The sequence below is a fragment of the Daucus carota genome, chromosome 9 (genome assembly GCF_001625215.2).
Source record: "Daucus carota subsp. sativus chromosome 9, DH1 v3.0, whole genome shotgun sequence".
Classification (NCBI taxonomy): domain Eukaryota; kingdom Viridiplantae; phylum Streptophyta; class Magnoliopsida; order Apiales; family Apiaceae; genus Daucus; species Daucus carota.
The window spans coordinates 6,428,941-6,444,057 of record NC_030389.2 but is presented as its reverse complement, the minus strand read 5'-3'; the positions used below and the strand labels follow the sequence as shown (position 1 = coordinate 6,444,057).

The window sequence follows — 15,117 nt, the reverse complement described above, 5'->3', positions numbered from 1 at the left end:
AGAATCTTTCTTTATAATTGTAAAAGTATTATTTTCTTTTTTACTGGAGCTATTCATATTTTAAGTGAACTAAAATATTTGGAGAAAAAGATATTGTGTGGAGAAGATGACTTGTAGGAGTACTCCTATATACACACACGTTTTATAGGTGAAATTAAGTATACAGGTGAAGTAATTAATGTAAGCTGGAACGTTTAAAATTTTCTAGTTTTTCTAGATTTATAGAGAAAGAAAAGTAATAAATGAAGTGTTTCATTTACCTTTGAAAAATGAGAATGTCATGCATTTAGAAAAAAACCGAACCTACTAAAACGACATACTTTAAAAAACAGAGGGAATATTAGAATTGGACATGAAATCGTACCATTCTATATGTGTTTACATAATGAATGCAAATGAGTTTGGTGTCATAATTATAGTTATAGACAACGAAGCATGATTGCGGCCTTGCGGATTGCCCGGTGGGGACTGGACTGGGGAGTATGCATGCATGTTTTTTTTTCCCACGATGCATGCATGTATTTTAAGTATTATATTTTTATTTAAAATAAATATTTTAATAGATAAGTTCATTTTTTAACAATTATCTGAAACCATGCATAGTTGTTGTTGCATTATAAAATAATTAAATGATTAAATAATTATCTAATTATAGAATTAAATATTTGAAAAAATACTGGCACACTTAAGAATACTCAAGAATCGAGTGTACAGTGCAACGGATGGGTGAAGAATCATTTTTAACTTGACCGATAAAGATGTACTGCCTCATCCGGGCTATAAAATAGTTTTATGGTCTAGCTCGAAATCAATCCTTCAAACTACCTATTCTCATGAAAGTTGATGCAATAGTGAACTAATACTGAACAGTAATGAAATAACTGCAATCAAACTCCATTGAAACTCTGTAAATGATCTTGAGCTAAACACTACATATTGTTTTGTCTTTGAGAGAGAAAGTAATGAATTAAGAGAGAAAGAGAGACTAAAACTAACCAATTTATACAATAAAGAGATGAAAATGAAATTCTATCTTATAGTAGTGAAAGTTTCTTATGCTCATACTGATGTGAAAGTTGGCAGCTTTCATGTCTGTCATGGAGATAGTATTAAAAAACGGTGCTGTCATGTTAACCAGCGAAATGTTGATATTAATCTAGAGAATATTGCAAAAGTTGAAGCTCTGCCGGGGGAATGTGACAAACAAAATCAGATTTATAGCATGAGTTTATGTGCTAGAACCACAAGTACATAAAACTTCACTTGTAGTTTCTGATATGGCTGAAAATTACATTCTAGAACACAATATAAAACAAACAAAGAGGCTACAAAGATAATAGATTTTGGAGCCCCTTGCGCTTAAAATGATCACAGTGATTAGGTAGAATTTCCGGATCATATGTGAAACGAAACATAGGATAGGTGGGACTTAAGACTCTCAAAATTTAATCGCAGACAGGGTTTTCAGTAACACCAATTGGTTGGTTTAATGCATGTATGTTGTCTTTCAACATGACAATTTCTTCTTCCTGCTGATTTTTGAGGTAGCTCTGAGCAGTTGCAGTAATGATCTGGAAAGTGAAATTGATGAGCACTAGCCACACAACAGTATTCCATATTGAAGCTATTGACAATTCCCATTTCTCCATCTGAGGCAAAAGATACATCAATTTAGAAATAATAATTCAACTAGTAATGCTATATGAATGTGGTTGATTCAATCCTTGTCGACTTGATATTTTACCTGCTGGAGAATGATAGGAATTTAAATGTTACCTTAATATTTGATGAAACTGGAGCTGAAGATGCCATGTACTTCTCTTTTATAATGTGTAATTTTGCAATAAGACTGGGGAGGAATGAAGCAAACCCCGGGATGAAGCTAAGCATCCAAACTAACTCCATTTCTACTAGTTCAAGAAGCTGATTGTTGCAAATTGATATAATGAAAGCTGTCTGCAAAAAATAAGAGAAATCTTCATAGGCATTAGTAACAAAAATAAGTCTTTTTTTTTTTTGCGAGTTCAAAATTAATTGTAAGATCTAACAAAAAACATCAGATATGCTGGAATTAGTATACTGCTGCTTGATATTTGAATGTAAACTATTGGCATGATGCAAATTACTTATGCTATGTGATTATGTATAGCCTGGCAAGTGTGACATTGTAACTGCTAGTTCATACAATCTATCAGTTTCAAGACATTTCAGGAACGAACTAGTTGTTTAAACTACTGGCCAGACCGCATGATGCTCGTTTCTATATGCAATAGGGTTGTAATTAGTACTGGCGGACTATTAACATATTCGACGAGCATTCTTATTGCAAAGATTACATTTTTACATCACTGCAACTTGAGAAACGACTAAATGAGCAACTAGCAAGTATCAAACTTCGGTGACTTGTTTGCAAATTCAGATTATTTGCTTAATTCACGAACCTGTATGTGAGTCTTAACTATAGCCTTGCCAGTCACTGTTGCAGCGAAGAACTTCCAGAATGGGATGCCAAATTGGCCACACATGATACCAGCAAGATCAAACAGAGGATTTGGCACCTGCATGTATTCCACAAAGTGAATGCAGGTACCTTAGAGTGAAACATACTATTTGTCGTAAATCAAAATTTGAAAGCAGACTTAAACTAATTGCAGCAAGACAACTGCACAACTTGAAAAAGGCAGGTCATCATGCAAGCAGAAAACAAACAATATCATAATCAGGTATTCAATTTAATTCACTAATTATCACATTAAAGCCATATATGTGCTCCAAAATATTAAAAGGTTGAAACTAGACGGATAGAAAGGATATAACATAAAACTGTCAAACTATGGATCACATTACAAGAACATGAGACACTATTCATTCAAAATAGAATAGAATCAAAAGGCAGATAACAAGCAAGAAAGTTCAAACTTTTATCCAAGTACCATTTTGTATTGGTAAAACAGAGACAGTCGACAACAGAAATTACCGAGGCAAGAATTAGTATGGTAAAGAAGTTCAAATGTTGGGAATGTGAAAGAAGCCACTGTTTCATCTGTTTAAGGTGACTGCCAATGAATCCCTTATCATCGTTTTCAGAAGAAGCCAAATCTTTCATGCCTTCTGCATTGTCACCTGATATACAAGCTGCATGTAGCACATGTATAATTGAATAAGGCTTTTTGCAGTTCTGTTAAGAAGAATAGAAAACATATCTTATAATCTAATGCTCAGCCACAACTAAAGACTCCATGACTTTCTGCACCTTTGTGTGCACCTTTGTGTGCTTTCATTAAGTTTGCATTACATTGTTCAAAGTCTAAATGTTCCATTTATAACTAAAGGATACCTTTGTGCTTTCAGACGATAATATTCTTTTAGTATTAAGCTATGTTAATGGGATTTAACGAGAACTGTGATTTAAGTTCGGAACAATGCTGATATATATCACAGCCTCACAGGCATGGCATGCTTTCATAATGATCTCTGAGCAAATCAACATTTTAAGCAGAAGCTGTGAATTATAAAGTTAACAGATAGATCAGACATTTGAAGGTTACCTGCTTTAGAGATGAAATATGGAGGAAGCTCGCCAAGTGCAGTTCCAATACCCCAGAGGATAGCTTCCAACTGAACCTGATGTAGTATACTAGTGAGTGGAACCCGTGAATGAGGTGATGAATACATTGGTGGTCCATACTCAGAACAATCTTTGTCGAGCCATGACGGAGTGCTTCTCAACTGAATGGTATCATATGGGGCATTTTTAAGGTCAACACGGCCACATTGCATTGCTTTCATTGTAAATAAGGCAATATGAGGACCTAAATATAAGACAAAAGTATGCAAACCAGTCCCTGAAAAATAGAACCACAGTAAGCAAAGGAGACAATCAGGTCAAGAATCATAATCTGCAAGCTCACAAGCTACTAGGGAAATCCTATAGCATAGATACAGTTAAAAGTTTTGAAAATTTGATTTTCTATTCACTGTATAAATCTAATTACTGGACAAAAGTGTAGGCTGCAGACTGTTTTAATTATGACTATGTTTAATTTTCTCAGCAATAACATTGGATATCAACATATTGTCACAGCTCAGAATAATTGCTTCGCACATCACAAATGCAATGAAAATAATTATCATGGAATTAAAAAAGTGAACATCATCTGAATCTGAGAACAGCTCTTGTATTTGATTTTCACTTACCAAGACCTATAGATGATGCTACACCGAGAGCCAACCACCAGAATCCAAAAGAAAGATAATTAACAAGCTCCGTTACATGCTGCAGTATCAGCAAAGTCATTAAGTATACTCAAAAGCAGGTGATATTGCATGTAGCTGGATTTAAGTTTCTATATCCACAAATATCATATCATTATGAAAATAAAAATGGAAGACGAAAATGTAAAACACAAAACAGTAAAGATAGAGTAAAAGAAATAAGATTGTTCGAAACAGGGTGCTTCACAACAATCAAGCCTAGAATTTTTACCTTCTGTTCCTAAACTTCTGACACAGAGTATAACTTAACAAATTACTTCAACTATGCATTAACATCAGAAACAAGATGGAACGAACGTAGAGCAACTAAATTTGAATACCTTTCCGCGAGTCCTGTTGTCTGTTGCAACCACAATTGCTCCTACTAAAACACCGAGAAGCATAAGCACCCTACACTTTCGGATAATCCACAACAGTGGCCTTTCAAGATACTGAATTAAAGCCATCAAGAATAATTTCAGGGTCTTAATAGGTTGTGTCGTCAATGTCAGAAGCTCAATTTCTCTCTTGTGCCTCTCATGGAGTCCTAGAAAAATCAAAAATTAACATACAACATCATTAGGCAAAAATTCAAAAGCTTCTTCATTATGCTTGCATCCACATGAAACAAACAAGACTATGAACACCATATCCGGATCAGACCACTCTTTTCCGGATACAACTTTGGCATTTTCAAGCAAATTTCACCTATTATAATCAAAACTGATATCGAATTTGTTTTATATATCAGTAAATACTATGAGTGCTCTGTACTTGTAATCACGAGGCAAGGGTTCAAAAAATCTCATCAACTCAACAGAGAATACAGACTTAAGTAACAATGCTTATCTTGCAAGATCATATACACAAGATATCACATTATATAACTTACCCGAAATAACAGATGAATCAAAGGTTGAAGAAGATGGCATTTTTTCATAAGGAAATGACTGAGCACCCATCACCACATGCAACATGAATTGAAGCCTGGACTGTCTGCAGACTTGGGCATTTATAATAGGCTAAAAAATTCGAATTTACCTCGAAGTCTACAATTCGAGATAATTTTATCTTGGGAATCGCAAATGCAATAATGACTGTCAAATCAATAAGGGGGCATCTAAATTCCATTCTGAATATTACACTAGGGAAAGCACGAGAATCTTGAGCATCTGCAGTACATGAGAATGTTTATGCATGCCAGCATATCTTCATACGTTGCTTTCAAATAAAAAGTGCAAAAAATGTGTGAGTAACTAGCACTTTGCCATCTATTAACTTTGGTCGTTTTTACGATTTGGTCTCGAACTTTGAATTACAATAAAGTAATCTCATAGCTTATAAATTTCAATCACATTACACCCGGTTGACTAACTTCCGTCAAAGACTAACGGTTAATGTTAAAGGCCGAAAATTTTAATTTTGTAATTAACATTTTGCACCCATCAACTTTTGTCGTTGTTTCGATTCGGTCTCATATTTTTATATGTCGACAGAATGCATCCCCCCGACATAAAAAAAATTAATTATTTTACAACCTTTTAACGGTTTCTCGTCAAATATTAACATTTAATGTTAAATGGCATGGTTGAAATCGGATTATCATTTAATTATAACAGATAAGGTTAAATATATCAGGTATATCTAGGGCTGATCAAAAAACCGCCCAAACCGCATAAACCGCCCGCACCTCACCAAACCGCACCACAAAACGCGGTTTTTAATTTTCGTGGTGCGGTTTGATTTTTTCACAAACCGCGCGGTGCGGTGCGGGTTGCGGTTTGACATATTACTAGTGCGGTTCAAACCGCACCGCACCGCACCACGATATATAATACATAAATATATATTTGTGATTGTCAAATAAAATTATATTATATGCATATATATTATTTTATAATTATGTCAAATAAAATTATATTATGTTAAATTATATTATATATTTTAAATCTCTTTAAATTATAGGTAATTATTATTTTATCAATCTCGCATTACTATTATACCAAATTTGTACGAAATAATTATATTATTATAATATGTCTCTTAGTACTAATATTTATTATTATATTTACACTTTATGTGCATTATTTTAGTGGTTGTTGTAGTTCTTAAATGATAAATATCATATAAATTCATTACAAGAAAAGATTTTAGTTATTTCATATTTAAATTTCATTACTAACTTCAACTAAAAAAATTTATTCTTAATCATACACAAACCGCACAAACCGCACCGCACCACACCGTATTTTTGTGGTGCGGTTTACGCGGTTTTTATCCTAGCGTGGTGCGGTTGCGGTTTAAGTTTTTAACCAAACCGCATGCGCGGTTTGGTTTGCGGTTTTGATAAAAAACCGCACCGCCCGCACCGCGATCACCCCTAGGTATATCAGTAATTAAACAATAATATCATTTTCTTCTCTTTTTCCATAATTAAAAACTCATATCTAATGTAGCACTATTTAGTAATAACACTATATTATATATGTATGAGCATTACACTTCTCAGTTAAGTTGTCCTTAACCCTCCGCATAAACAACCAAAATATTGCCTCTTTATTAATAAACTGACGGTAAAATCATCAAACATGCTCCGAAACTCTCGACCTTGATTAGTCGATAAAATTTGTACTCACGTGTTGATCTATCGCTTTCCAAATAATTAAATGTCCATCCACTGAGATTCTCTCTTCACATAATCCTGAATAAGTGAACTCGATCCCTACGGCCGACTACAACTTAGCTTAAAAGCCCCTATCAATTCATCTCTAAATCATTCCAGCGTGGATGATAGGTTTGGTAATATCTCAACACTACCATGGATTCCCGTGTGGTGGTGAACAATATGGAGACCATGAGAGAAATGATTCACTTTTATTGATGAAAGAAGTGTCAACTAAAGGGTGGAAAGGGATAGATTCGGAGTAGCAGCCTGATTTCTTCATTGATTTCATCGGCTCATGAGGGATGAAATCGATGGACACGAAGAAGTTGAGAGAGATTATGTTTAATAATTTTATAAATTAATGTTTTGAGTTAAAGATACAAATAATTATAATTGCACCTAATCACAGTTCCAGTTTTACCCATGCCATTTAACGTTAAATGCTAATATTTGACGGGAATTCATTAAAAAGTTGTCAAATAATTAAATTTTTTACGTTAGGGGATGCATTTTTCCGACATAAAAATATTTGACCGAATCGAAAAAACGATAAAAATTGATGGGTGCAAAGTGTTAATTACAAAATTAAAACTTTTTGTATTTAATGTTGACCGTTAGTTTTTGGCGAAAGTTAGTCAAACGGGTGCAATGTTATTGAAATTCATAACCTATGGGATGTACTCTAGTTTGCTGTAATTCAGAATTCGAGACCAAATCGCAAAAATGACCGAAATAACGGATGCAATGTCCTAATTACTCTATATCTTAAACATCTTTCCACGCCGAGTACCAATTTTTTTTTCACTTGAAAAAGTAGATCACAAATTTTCTTTTATATCAAGCGTAGCGTTGGGAGACTAGTTTTAGAAATGAATAGAAAAGCCCAACATGTATGGTCGTATGGAGTAGTACTAATGATTTTGTCCTCTATATCTACAATATTATTGTGACGAATATAGACAGAGATATTCAATATTTCAAACCTCCAGCAGTGCTGATAATTAGCCGAAGATAATTCCACACGTGTTGCTTGACCTTTATTTTCATTTATATATCAGTCAATATTATTTTATTATATGTTATTCTCGTTCAATAGTCAATTTACCATTTTGTTTTGTTACGTGTCTGCGTCTCTGCGAGCAAAGAACAAGTAAAAAAACTCTGGCCAAACTTCATAATTATCCCAATCTAACGCCATTATAATACACATGTATTCGATTATAATTTTTTTATAATTCGGTCCAGATACATCTTGATTAATCCGTAAAATTGTTAATGTGTACATTCATAACTTATTCGATTAATTCGGAAAATTGTTAACACATTCATATTCACCGATAAATACATTCATAATGACGTCAAGTATAACGTTCCTCTCAGTTTGGTCTCATGCCGAGCATAGCGCTCCTCTCAGTTTGGTCTTAAATATGTGGGATAGCCTTGATAGGTGACTGTAATTTTTATATATAAAAGGAACAATTTATCTAAATAAATATCTACATTTTTGTGCAATATAAATGAAAGTTCGTGGGTGCAACTCGGGACTTATTTCTGCCTATAAATACCCATCAACTCTTCTGTATTCTCATCATATTCTACACCAACTTAAACAGCTATAAACTCATTCTTGAAAGCGAGAGAGATACCGAGAGAGAGAGAGAGAGAGAGAGAGAGAGAGGAGAGAGATATACAGAGAGAGATGTTTCATAAGATTGTGGATGCGATTACAGGGCACGATGATGAGAGACAGCAAATAAAGGGAAGAGTTGTATTGATGAAGAAGAATGTGTTGGATTTCACAGATCTCAGTTCTTCAGTTGTTGACAGATTTGATGAGCTTCTTCATAGAAGAGTTTCTTTTCAGCTCATCAGTTCCGTTAATCCTGATACTTCAGGTACCTCTTTACTTTTTGCTGCATTGAGAAGATAAAAATAAGCTTTATTCAAATTTGGAACATGCCAGTGTCTTTAGGTAACCAAGGAACTCTTCTTTATTACAGCATCTCAATCTGACAGAAGCTTTTGCACTTCGTTTTTTGCAGTATGGTAGTACTATCATTTTTTATACGGTTGTCTAGTGTGTGCCCATAAGCCCGTGCTAAGGGCGGAAAGTTTCGCATTTAGATCATTTTAATTGGTGTATTTGCAAAGGTCCATCATTATTATGAAGTAGGAGCAAATCAAAATGATTTAACCGGTTGTCTATCCTGTGCCCTTAGGGCACAGGTTAATCTGTCATAATTGCTCTTTTTTTCTGCAACTTGGACTCTCTCTCTTCTCCTTTTTCACCTAACATTAATTATACTTTCTTGATTGTTGTATTTTATTCTTTAACCATATAAATAATGTATTTGACTTTACTGTTTCTACATATTATATTCTAGAAAATAGTATTCTTAAAATATACACAAATTAAAATATTATTAAATAATAACGAGGCCCCCTTGCATATACATTAATTTTCTAATTAAAATCATCCAATTTGATATTTAATAAAAAAATTAGTTAGAAGGTGATTTTAATTAGAAAATTAATGTATATGCAGGGGGGCCTCGTTATAATTTGTGGGACGAAATTAATTAAAAGTTGTCATATAAAATTTGATAAAAAATTAGTTTATGTTGACATTTTTTAAAATAAAATTACATTTTGTTATAAATATAAAATTTTGAAAAATAAATCAAAAGTGAATATATAATAAAATTTTAATGTATATAATTTTTAAACAATATTTTTTTTGAATATAATATGTAATAAAAAATGTAAAGCATGTGGCTAAAAAGGAAAACACAACAATCAAGAAACATTAATTAATTGTTTCTCTTGAAAAAGGAGAGAGAGGAGGTAGCTATTGACTTGTTGCAGAAAAAGAGAACATTTATGACGTAGACAATCCGCATTTATGACGTATTAACCTGTGCCCTCAGGGCACAGGATAGACAATCCGATGATTTAAATACAAAAATTTTCAGTGTTTAACATGTGCACCGTATTTTATAATAGCAAGTTTATGTTCATTTTCAGCTTGGTTTAATTTTGTAGCCCATCTAGAACATTTCACTGACCCATCTATCACGTACCACTTGTTGATATACATTATTTCTAAAATAAATAAGTGCTTAATATCATGAAAAAACATCATGTAAATTATTAGGGAATTGATAAATAAGCTCCACATTTTACTATGTAAACTCCAATTTCATATTTTATACCACATTTACTCATACTTTCTACACATGTTTCATCCATATTATAGGTGATTATGCTATTTGGGTAAAGGAAAAAATTGAAATGGAGCTTAAATAGTAAAGTTTGGAGCTTATTTATCAATTCCCAAATTATTATTATATTAAAAAAATAAGTAAATATATATAAGTATATAATTTTTTGTGAAAATAATTTCTTAATTTGAAAAGGATTTATTTGACAAACCCACATAATCTATTTTGATAAAAGTAAGGACCATTGTTATATAGCATATTTGTCTGGTTTTTTATATGGGTCAGGTTAGTTGAGTACTAATGACGATTAAATCATATCCTAATTATGTTTAGGCAAATCGAGATAGGTGGCACCATGATTAAACGGTGAATAAGCATTTAAGTACGTAATTTCTTCAATTCATATTATGAGCATGTTTGGTAGGAGAAGCCGGAGGTTCTTTTTTCTGGTTTGTGTAAATAAGTAGAAGCAAAATTGAGAATCCTAACTTTTTTCTTAGAGCTTCCACTTCTTTTTCAAACACTTTATTAATTTATTTATTTACCAATTCTACTTAACTTGTTTAATTTAAATAAGAAATCATTTCTTTTAAATTAACCCTAACGCGCCTGCGACCATACTGTCAAGCTTTCCGGTCATGCATGTGATCTTGAATATGGTCCCTGCAATTAATAATTATCATTGAGTAGTAACGTGTATACACACATTTCTTACTATGTAAATGTGTTATGGACTCGTATTTATTTCTTCTGTGTATTTACCTCAACCACATGATAGTTAGGTGTATCTACGTGACTCCTACCGAATCCGGCCACATCAACATTAAATTTCTTTTCATACTATTATAAATGCATGTTTGACAAATGGAAAAATTTATGAAGAGAAATGTATTGACTTTAGCTGTCAAGATTATCATACAAGTAAAGTACTGGTAATAATCTATGTTATCATGATTCGGTTGTCAAGTCAAAGGTATGCGACTGCGAGATTTCGCTTTCGAAAAGATTATATTTATGGATATGAAATTGGACCCCCAGTCGAAAATATATTAATAAACTAGAGATTTTTCTATTCACCCTCTAGCATGTTGTTGAAGATATATTAATAAACTAGAAATTTTTCTATTCACACTCTAGCACGTTGAAACTTCCGTCGTTAAAAGACTAAAGCATTGATTTCTGAATAGAGTTATTCATTCGTCGTCTTTGAGGTAAGGGTTTGATCCGCCCCCTAAATTGTATACATTGAGAGAAAGAGACATCTTTATAGAAGTATTAAAGTGCATGTCGAGCAGTTAAAAAAAATGATATAGAATTAAATGTGACCGGAGTTATAAATAAATATGCTCGAGCTTACAAGAACATTGATTTTATTTTTCTTCCTTGTTGTTGAAAAATAAAATTTTGAAACGAGCAAAGTTAAAAGATTCGATAAATTTATGTTAAATGTAATTTGCAGACGGTGGATTGAAGGGGAAACTTGGAAGTCCGGCATACTTGGAAGATTGGATAACAACAATCACTCCTATAAATGCTGGAGAATCAGCTTTTGATGTTACATTTGATTGGGAAGAAGATGTGGGAGTTCCTGGTGCATTCATTGTCAAAAATTTCCATCACAGTGAATTTTACCTCAGGACACTTACCTTACAGGATGTTCCCGGTCACGGTGACATCCAGTTTATCTGCAATTCATGGGTTTATCCGGCTGATAAGTACACAACAGATCGCGTTTTCTTCACTAATAATGTACTTAAAACTTCTAACAAATATGTTAAAAATAGTTATCAGTTGGTTTTATAGCAGCATTGAGCTGACTAATGATTATGCCATTCGTTGCAGACGTATCTTCCTAGTGAAACTCCAGCTCCGTTGCTTGAATATAGAAAACAAGAATTGGTTACGTTGAGAGGAAATGGAACTGGAATGCTTGAGGAATGGGACAGAGTTTATGACTATGCTTTTTACAATGATTTGGGAGATCCGGATAGTGATCCAAAGAATGCTCGTCCAGTGCTTGGAGGATCAGCTGAATTCCCTTATCCTCGTAGGGGAAGGACAGGCAGACCGCCTACAAAAGCAGGTTAGTCAGCTATCATGTATAATATTTTCTATCTTTTGATAATAGCCGAGTACCACTATACTTGATTGTTGATTTCTCATGCTAATTTTAGTGTGTATTATTGGTATGCAGATCCTAAAACCGAGAGTAGGCTACCACTTATTTTTAGCTTGAACATTTATGTTCCTAGAGATGAGCGATTTGGACACTTGAAGTTGTCGGATTTTCTTGCCTATGCTCTAAAATCCATTGCTCAGTTTCTTCTTCCAGAATTTGAGGCTTTATGTGACAGCACTCCAGATGAATTTGACACTTTTGAAGATGTTTTAAAATTATATGAAGGTGGAATCAAATTACCAGAAGGCCCTTTACTTGATAATATCAGGGAGAACATTCCATTGGAGTTGCTAAAGGAACTTGTTCGCAGTGATGGCGAAGGAGTTGCAAAATTCCCCTTGCCAACAGTTATTAAAGGTAGGATAAACCACAACCAGCTATTCATTCAATGAGTATAATACAGAAGTTCTTTAATGCGCGTGTTATGTTCTTAACATGTACGATACATTTCTAAATAGGGGATAGGTCTGCATGGAGAACAGATGAAGAATTTGCAAGAGAAATGCTTGCAGGAATGAACCCTGTCAGCATCAGTCTTCTTCGAGTAAGATGAAGCTTATATTGTCCATTTGGAATTTTTCATTTGCATTAATATTCAAGTAATTTAGCAAATTCAAACAACCTTATTTTTTGCAGGAATTCCCTCCAGCAAGTAAGCTTGACTCCAAAGTCTATGGAAACCAGGGTAGTTCGATAACCAAAGATCACGTTGAAAACAAACTAGAAGGGTTAACAGTAGATAAGGTAAGCTAATATATTGTATATTTTAGCCTTTTAGAGAATTATCTGCCAGTAGTTCTTCTTAGAATTAATATAATATACTCATTTTATTAACAGGCAATTAAGACCAACAGACTGTTTATATTAGATCATCATGATGCATTAATGCCTTATCTGAGGCGAATAAATGTTGCAACAACAAAAATTTATGCAACAAGGACACTACTGTTCTTGCAAAACAACGGCACACTGAAGCCTTTGGTGATTGAATTAAGTTTGCCACATCCAGATGGTGATCAATATGGCGCCATTAACAAAGTATACACTCCTGCCGAAGAGGGAACTGTTGAGGGCTCCATTTGGCAATTGGCTAAAGCATATGTTGCTGTGAATGATCAAGGCTTTCATCAGCTCATCAGCCACTGGTATAAAAAATTTTCAGTGACATGATTTCTACTCTCTCGGAAGTGATACGTTATTTTGATGTAACGTGTTTTATTTTGATCACAGGTTGAATACACATGCATCAATTGAGCCCTTTGTCATTGCAACAAATAGGCAATTGAGCGTGCTTCATCCAATCCATAGGCTCCTCCATCCTCACTTCCGGGATACTATGAACATAAATGCCTTTGCCAGACAGATTCTTATCAATGGTGGTGGGATTCTAGAAAGAACTGTTTTTCCAGGACAATACTCAATGGAATTGTCATCTGTGGTTTATAAGGATTGGGTCTTTCCCGAGCAAGCCCTCCCTGCAGATCTAATTAAGAGGTAATAGCATTTCTTAAAGAAATTAACTCCTAAAGTTACAAATTAAGCTGTGCATTTAATTGTATTTTTTCAAGCTTTCTTACACTGATATATGCATATCTATTACATAGGGGAATGGCAGTTGAGGACTCAAATTCTCCACACGGTCTCCGCTTACTAATTGAAGACTATCCTTATGCTGTCGATGGCCTTGAGATCTGGTCAGCAATCAAAACATGGGTTACAGATTACTGTGGCTTCTACTACAAAACTGATGACATGGTCCAAAACGACAATGAACTTCAGTTGTGGTGGAAAGAAGTTCGCGAACAGGGACATGGTGACAAGAAAAATGAACCTTGGTGGCCCAAAATGCAGACTCGCCAAGAGCTCATAGACTCATGCACACTAATCATATGGATAGGGTCTGCACTTCATGCAGCAGTCAATTTCGGACAATACCCTTATGCAGGGTACCTCCCAAACCGCCCTACTCTAAGCCGTCGATTCATGCCTGAACCAGATACACCTGAGTACGAGGAGCTTAAGGCCGACCCTGATGGCGTTTACCTCAAGACAATCACTTCTCAATTGCCAACACTGCTTGGCATAGCCCTGATTGAAATATTGTCAAGGCATGCTTCTGATGAACTATATCTCGGACAACGAGACATCCCAGATTGGACAAAAGATGTTGAGCCATTAAACGCATTTGACAGGTTTAGCAAGAAGCTGGAGGGGATTGAGAAGAAAATTGTTGAAATGAATAGTGACCAAAATCTGAAAAACAGAGTTGGACCAGTGAACATGCCATATACTCTGCTTTATCCTACAAGTGAACCTGGACTTTCTGGCAAGGGCATTCCTAACAGTGTATCAATCTAAATTCTAAGCCTTTCCAGTTTCGAGTGCATATTAAAAATGCATTGTGTAGGTATAAGTTCTCTTCATATTTGTTACTACTGTGATCAATATTGCACCAGTGAATAAAGTGTTGTAGCGGGTGTTGTATGTTTGTTTTTTCATATAATGAAAATCTGAATAAAAATTTCTCACTGTTTTTTTATCATAAGTTTGTGCACATATGTAAAGTGTTGCTTTCATTATGTAACATTTTGTTCAATACTAACAAATTAATCCAAAATATTTACTAAACACCTTCACCACCATGTATTTACTAATATAGTTACTCTGCAAGGTGTCTAAGAGCAAGTCCAATGCTAGATGCTATATATCTATTGCTATTGCTATAATATAGCATCAAAAAGTGTTTTTTGGTGCTAAAATAAAACTTGCACTCCAATGCTAAGTTCTATAACTAGTTT

The 15,117-nt window shown here is 34.1% G+C and overlaps 2 protein-coding genes across 3 annotated transcripts; one reads left to right on the top strand and one right to left on the bottom strand.

Annotated features, from left to right (window-relative positions):
- Window positions 1-1,197: 1,197 nt before the first annotated feature.
- LOC108202049 (vacuole membrane protein KMS1) lies at window positions 1,198-5,539 on the bottom strand. 2 transcript variants are annotated; one of them, XM_017370417.2, is made up of 8 exons: window positions 5,147-5,539; window positions 4,596-4,801; window positions 4,198-4,276; window positions 3,549-3,845; window positions 2,978-3,135; window positions 2,442-2,558; window positions 1,777-1,956; window positions 1,198-1,649 (listed from the first exon to the last, which is right to left on the bottom strand). In XM_017370417.2, the coding sequence occupies exons 1-8, from the start codon at window positions 5,229-5,231 to the stop codon at window positions 1,446-1,448; spliced, it is 1,326 nt and encodes a 441-aa protein (XP_017225906.1). In that variant the 5' UTR covers window positions 5,232-5,539; the 3' UTR covers window positions 1,198-1,445. The 2 variants fall into 2 exon arrangements, with proteins under 2 accessions (XP_017225906.1, XP_063940878.1); XM_064084808.1 differs by having other exon boundaries at window positions 1,198-1,571.
- A 2,926-nt stretch (window positions 5,540-8,465) lies between these two features.
- Window positions 8,466-14,858, top strand: LOC108203125 (probable linoleate 9S-lipoxygenase 5). The gene is made up of 9 exons (XM_017371877.2): window positions 8,466-8,814; window positions 11,600-11,889; window positions 11,983-12,223; window positions 12,335-12,676; window positions 12,778-12,863; window positions 12,956-13,063; window positions 13,157-13,464; window positions 13,550-13,813; window positions 13,924-14,858. Exons 1-9 carry the CDS (start codon window positions 8,619-8,621, stop codon window positions 14,675-14,677), a joined length of 2,589 nt encoding a protein of 862 aa, XP_017227366.1. The 5' UTR covers window positions 8,466-8,618; the 3' UTR covers window positions 14,678-14,858.
- Window positions 14,859-15,117: the final 259 nt, after the last annotated feature.

Bases quoted from the DNA above. Each gene is read 5' to 3' on its own strand.
- LOC108203125 (XM_017371877.2), top strand. From the start codon at position 8,619: ATGTTTCATAAGATTGTGGATGCGATTACAGGGCACGATGATGAGAGA. The intron at 8,815-11,599 runs GTACCTCTTTAC...TGTAATTTGCAG, and splicing joins CGTTAATCCTGATACTTCAG to ACGGTGGATTGAAGGGGAAA. The intron at 12,677-12,777 runs GTAGGATAAACC...ATTTCTAAATAG, and splicing joins CTTGCCAACAGTTATTAAAG to GGGATAGGTCTGCATGGAGA.
- LOC108202049 (XM_017370417.2), bottom strand. From the start codon at position 5,231: ATGTTGCATGTGGTGATGGGTGCTCAGTCATTTCCTTATGAAAAAATG. The intron at 4,802-5,146 runs GTAAGTTATATA...TGATTTTTCTAG, and splicing joins TGATTCATCTGTTATTTCGG to GACTCCATGAGAGGCACAAG. The intron at 3,846-4,197 runs GTAAGTGAAAAT...TCTATTTTTCAG, and splicing joins AGCATCATCTATAGGTCTTG to GGACTGGTTTGCATACTTTT.